At 42.2% G+C, this 6,240-nt stretch overlaps 1 protein-coding gene across 3 annotated transcripts in view; it reads left to right on the top strand.

The window, feature by feature from the left end:
- Nucleotides 1-6,240, top strand: part of pals1b (protein associated with LIN7 1, MAGUK p55 family member b) — a 16,411-nt gene that overhangs the window by 3,532 nt on the left and 6,639 nt on the right. For all 3 annotated transcript variants that reach the window (XM_010776508.1, XM_010776507.1, XM_010776509.1), the window contains exons 3-4: nt 1,348-1,556; nt 4,141-4,218. In XM_010776508.1, coding sequence (XP_010774810.1) covers nt 1,348-1,556; nt 4,141-4,218 — 287 coding nt within the window. The remainder of the gene's footprint in view (nt 1-1,347; nt 1,557-4,140; nt 4,219-6,240) is intronic.

Here is a 6,240-nt window from a genome sequence, read left to right as displayed (position 1 = left end):
GAGTCTTTACTGGGGTGAGAGAGGGTGGAAGGAAGAAAAGAAGGTCATCTAGAAGAAAAGGGAGTTTTACAAACATTTAGTGAAAACAAAAGGATGGAAACAAAGAGTATTGAGAGTGCAGGGCGGAGGTGGAGGAGGTGGAGGTGGAGGAGGGTGATGTCATTCAGGAGCTGTCCGTCACTTCCTCTGGTTAGCGCCAACTCTGTAGTGAAGCCCGTCACTTGGTCAACATTTGAATGTGTGTAAAGACATTTATTAATTGTGTGCACGCAATTGGAGAAGGTTGGGTTCATTGTTTAATCAGTCACTCAGCACAATTAGGTATTGCAAAGAGTGTGTAGTGAGAGCAGAAGGGACGGTTGATTACCATGCAGAAGATTACCTTGTTTTTATACAGCAAAATTACATATTTAACAAATACAGTCAGTGATGTTTGATATTCACATGTTTGAGGATGGCTTGAATGTGTCCGTGCACCTAAACATGGGTTTCTGTAGGATACAGTTTATTATACTATTTGACTACAGTAGGTATTGGTGTTGTGTCAACCTGGGCCTCTCATCTACTATTTAAACCTGCTCTCATCAATGTATTAAACATTACTGTGGACTGTAGAGCTAAAGTTGTTGAGTCCTATAAAATGTAACTGTCTATGAGCTAGGGCTGCTCGATTATGGCAAAAATCATAATCTCGATTTATTTGGGTCAATAATTGATATCACGATTATTAAACACGATTATCCATTTACTTTGAAAACATCCATTTATTGAAAAAAAATATATCAACTATGTTTTTAACAGTTGATTACCCTGAACTTTAAGTACAATTCAACTGAAAAACCAATAATAAAAAAAAATCGTTTTACTTCGATTAGGTTGTTTTCATAATGGTTGCCAGCCAAAATCGTAATTGCGATTAAAATACGATTAATTGAGCAGCCCTATGAGCCGTGATACAGCTCCAGTGTATACACTGCAGCAACTTCAAGCCCTCAAAGTCTGACTTGAATACAAACCAGGACTAGGGATCAGAATTGTTCACCTCAGTAACAGCTTGATTTCTCACTGGAGGAGAAAAATCCCACATACTGAAAATCTTCCACCGCAGCGCTTCAAAAACACACCGTTCTGCCCTGCATGCATTACACAGCTGATTATACTGTGATGAAATTGCACAAGTTGTCTGTAAAAGGATGTTTGATATAGTGTGCTGTCATGTTTGCACCTCTAAAAGTCACCATAACTCTTAATTAACCCTTTAAAATACTGACGGGACACCCACAACTATGAGCACTCGTAAAATACAAGATGTACAGTAAGACGTGTCTCTGTTCGGCCTCTCTACAGAAGTGGCGGAGGTGCTGCAGGCTCTGAAGTGGGCGCAGCACTGCCTGCACGACGCGCAGAGCCAGCAGGATGTGGAGCTGATAATGCAGCTCGTTGTCAAGGAGGACTTCAGGAATGCCTTCACCATCTACAGCGCTGTGTCCCAGCAGATGGCCATGGTCAGCCCCACCTCGCCCCTCACAGCGCAGGCAGAGGATCTCTGCATGGAGGTACGCACAATGGTCATTTTTTAAAGAATGTGTTGACGCTGAAGAACTCAATGAAGCATCAAAGACAAATCTTTGCTTGAGGTGATGATTCATTCAACAAAGCAGTTCATTGTTTTGAAATGTAAATTGTTTTGTGGTTAACAAGGTAAGTGAAAACCAAAATGAAGGATTTGCATGGAGACTTAGTGAGCAGGGTAAAACACATGAAGTAAACAGGGAGATCTACTCCTTATAGACAAGGAAGGAAAAGGCTTTAACCAATACTTAAATATAAGGTTTGGTATTCTACTAAGACATCATATTGTTTTATTTTATTCCCCTGTCACCTATAGGTGTTTTCTCTTTGAGTAACAGTGCTGACTTCTGAGTGACAGAGAGCAAAAAACATCTTATGTTCGACTAGGTGGGAATTCGCCACACCTGACTCTCGTTGATAAAACACAAGCCAGTTGGTCTCTACTGAGACAACAGTAATTGTCTTGTGTCCCTGCCGAGCCGAGCCGAGCCTCTACATGTCAGCTGTTTAAACGCAGGCTGTCACTCAGAGCTCGATCCCTGTCAGGAGACCGACATTGTGATATAGTTTGCTGGGAAACACTCACCAAAAGCATCATTAGGATTAGTTTCCACTTTTGACAGGTGTAACATGAAAGCGCAGTCAGAGCGGTGCAGGGAGATGTTCAGCTGATAGCTCGATGTGTAAGAGTTAAGAAAAGAAATTGATGGAACAGGCTACGAGAGTTCATTCAAAGGACACTAAGCTGTTCTGCTACATCATTTGTATTCCAGTCTTGACAAGTGTGGTGTAAGGATAGAGATGATCTGCTTTGCTTTAAACACACACATGTTGTCAGTGTGTGCCCTCACCCACCACCAGGCACAGCTCCCGAAGCGCTTAACAACGCGTAACAGTTTGAGCTGCAGTGTGTCTAAACTAAGTGGCTGTGCTGTGTGACACTTAGGTTGGGCTGTTGGGTAAACTAATCTCCCAGCAGCCCTTGGTGCGGGCCGAGCGGTGCAGCACACTGTAGGATAGGAAGGAGGCCAGGATATTGGGCGGCTAGAAAAAGAAACTCAGGCAGCTTACACCAGTGTGGGTGGAGGCGGGGACGGGGGAGGGGAGAGTACATCACCTTGTTAGTAAGAGCTTCAATCAGTGTTATGGATTGACTAAGCTGCAAACATGAGGCAGATAGACAGAGGAAGACAACACAAAAAAGGCCTCCTGTTAGGACTCGGTACAAGGTCTGTGACAAAGACAGTGGCATCTTCCCGCTACATGTCAACACAAGAGCCACAGAAACCAAATGAGAACAATTTAACTGAGAGTGCAACGTCCGAAGAGATGAGAGCTGTGAAGAGCTTTCCAAGTTCCTTATTGTTAGATTTGATAGAATGCTACATTTAGGGTGTCACATTTATTTGAGTATTTATTTAATTTAACTTTCAAGTTAAAGTTAGCATATTTTAATCGATATAGCTTATTTGACAGTTCAGTGCTCAACTCCATATTTAGACATTTGTGGTGTTCACTTTTTGACCCTTAATGTACATAATATGTTTCCTTTGTCCTTATACAGTCTACTGTTGGTTTGGGTGTTGGGGCAACCTATGAATACACAATGAAAATGAAAATATCAATGTCAGCCAACAAAGTGTTGTGAAAAAGGGGAATTCAGACCAAGCTAATTACACAAGAGAAGTAAGCCGAGAAGACGATTTGCAACTATTGTAGAACATGTCAAGTTGAATTGTGATGCACCAACCCCCAAATAACTCGGTGCGGAGGGAAAGAGCATTATCATAACCCACTCACAGGGGTTTTGAATGTTTTGGGATATCTCATCTCAAATGAAACTGAGACATGATGTTTAAAAGTTGACCGTGTCCCCTATGGTTGGGGCCGGTGAATCACCAAATCCCAAGAATCCCTCCTCTGGGGGCATCAATGTGTTCAGATGTCTTGACACACATGGCCTACAGCCAGGTCAGGCTGAGAAATGAGTAATTTGTCCGACGTGTTGTCTGACCACGTCAGATATCAAATGTATTTATACCTGTTCCAAACGGCCAGATTTAGAGACATTAGAGGAGGGGGACGTCACGATAATTGTAAAGATTTAAATCACCATTTTACTTGTTTTCAAAATTACATAATTCTTGACAGGACTGTGGTTCTTACTATTAAGACTCTAAACTTATAAAGGAAATTAAGAGAGTAGAGATTTGACCATAGTTATATTTAAAGGAGCCCTATTGTGCTTGTTGGGGTGACATGTTACCTGTAGTGTGCTATATAGGTTTTTGTGCATGTCAATGGTCTGCAAAGGCCCAGTGTTCCCTCCACACACACACCCCCCCTCCCTCTACCTGAAACGCCTCCATTGGACTATACTTCATAGTGACATCACCATGTAACACTCACTCTTCTCTCGGCTAGCGCTCCAACAAATTGTGTCTGATACGCTAAGGCAGGACACCTCTAAGCGGTTGACCAATCATAACAGAGCTTCCAAGCTAACCAATCAGAGCAGACCGGGCCCTGGTTCCCTCACCATAGCTGTGTGTCTGTGTGTGTTTTTAGGTCCAGAGGATTCTCCAGGCCAGCCATCAGAGGGAAGGCTTGGAGCTCAAGGCTCTGCTCACCAATCCTCATCTCCAGGTTAGATGTCAGCCTGCCAGTTGTGCCTTAAGAATAATAACCATTGATATTATTATACTTCTTAACAATGAGGCTCAGCAGGGCCTTATAGACCAACTCATTCATTTAGTTAATATGCTGATAATTGAAAAGGTGAATTATAATTATTTTGATACTGTAGAATTCCAATAGGGTAATTGTTTCTTTTGCACCTTCCACTTGGAGGTCAGAAGTCATGGTTGAGTTAATAGTCTATTATAAGAAGAAAATAAGCACTTCAATGACAGTTCGACTCTGTCTCGTTGTGTCATCGTAAATAAATACTGAGATGAAAGGCAGATCAGATGTCACAACGCTCCCTCCTGATGCATGCAGGCACGGTTAAGTCACGTTGGTGTCCCTTTTTAAGTTTGCTTAAGGATGTATGGGCAGGGCAGATGTTTGCTTTACAAATTAAATAATTAAATGATAGATTTACCTTCCTGTAATTATTATGAGTTGCTATAGTGTGCGAAAGTCCCATTTTCAAGGTCAACTAGTCCGTGTTTCGTTCCGAAGATGAATCTAGCAGGTGACTCAGGAGTGACCTTATGTAAATGAGGTTGTAATGTTAGCCAGCTCTTCGTAATGAAAAAGCGTGATTAGTATGATCTTTGCCAACCAAATTTCATTGAAATAAATTAAGAAAATAGGCAATCAGGGATGTATAAGATCGCATATTTTATAGATGGCATATTTAAAAATGTCTCAGCAGTAGTTTAGTTTATATAAATGAAAGATTGCAAGCATTATTCTCCTAAGAAGGTGGGGGCTTCTTTTAAATGCAGTAACGTTGGCAGACAGTTGCTGGTTTATCCACAGAGTATCTAAGATAATACAATAATGTTCTTATCACAGGAATATCCACATTAAAAGCTTAATTTAACATTGTGAGCTGCAGGTATATAAAATAAGGATTTAGAGATATTGTATTATCAAAGTGGGTATAATTTACCGTAGCAAAGAAGTAGAATATATATATATATAATGTGGAATGTCAAGAGGTGTAAATGTAACATTGAAATCAGCATGTTATTTATTATTAATTAATTCAAATCAATTCTATACACTATGAGGCTGATGTGACTGTATATGAAGAAGATGGATGTGCAAAATATTGACTAAATAACATTCAAATGTTCACAGTTTAAAAAAGCAAACCTCTGCCTCAGTGGGACATCTGTTTAGCATTAGCTCTGTCAACATTAAAATAGAGAAACGGATATTTAAACTGCATTGCTTTGAAGTGGCTTGAATTGATCACTTTCAGGTTCAGTGACCCTTCTGTAGAATAAAAAAAAAGCCACATTATGAAACATCATCGTCCATTAGAGAGGCAGTAAGGTGAGAAAGGACCGCAGGTGCTGCTTCTGTGATGTCACGGTTCAGGGTTCTGACAGCGCAGCGCCGGGGGGGCGGATGCTNNGGGGGGGGGGGGGGGGATGCTTGACCTGCGTGACTGTATGAACCACAGATTCTCTCATTGCCCTGTTAGCCTCTCCACTGAGCTGGATCCATGTAGCCGGGTGGGGGGGGGCAGTGTGATGAGATGAGCCTGGTGGCACAGAAAGTGGAACAGATTATGTTAGTTTCTCTGCAGGGGGGGGCTCACATGAGTCACCCTGTAGTGTGTACAGGTAAACAGCAACACACCCGATACCCAGGTACATGTGTGAGAGGGAAGGAGCCCCATGGAGTCCACCTGTCTACTTTTCAACTGTTCCTAACACACAGCTTCCTGAGCCAAAGGTGTTGGGTGATTGATGGTGGTGGATCCTGACTCCTAAATGCAGGTGGAGATTAAGACGGATCGTGTGTACGCCAAAGCTTAGCCCGGCCTCCTCTCTCAGGTCCCCTCGCCGCGGGATAGAGAAACTCATTTGGACGGACGGTTATTAATTGTGGGGTTCGGAGCGCGTGTCACATTAGATGAAGTGAAGCAGCAATCTCTGTTTTATTCCTGGCTCCGAGGTGGCTCTGCTGACTGGTCTTGTTAAAAAAGAG

This window comes from Notothenia coriiceps, unplaced genomic scaffold, assembly GCF_000735185.1.
Source record: "Notothenia coriiceps isolate Sejong01 unplaced genomic scaffold, NC01 NC01_scaffold00017070, whole genome shotgun sequence".
NCBI classification, from domain to species: domain Eukaryota; kingdom Metazoa; phylum Chordata; class Actinopteri; order Perciformes; family Nototheniidae; genus Notothenia; species Notothenia coriiceps.
This window is presented reverse-complemented; position numbering and strand designations above follow the sequence as displayed.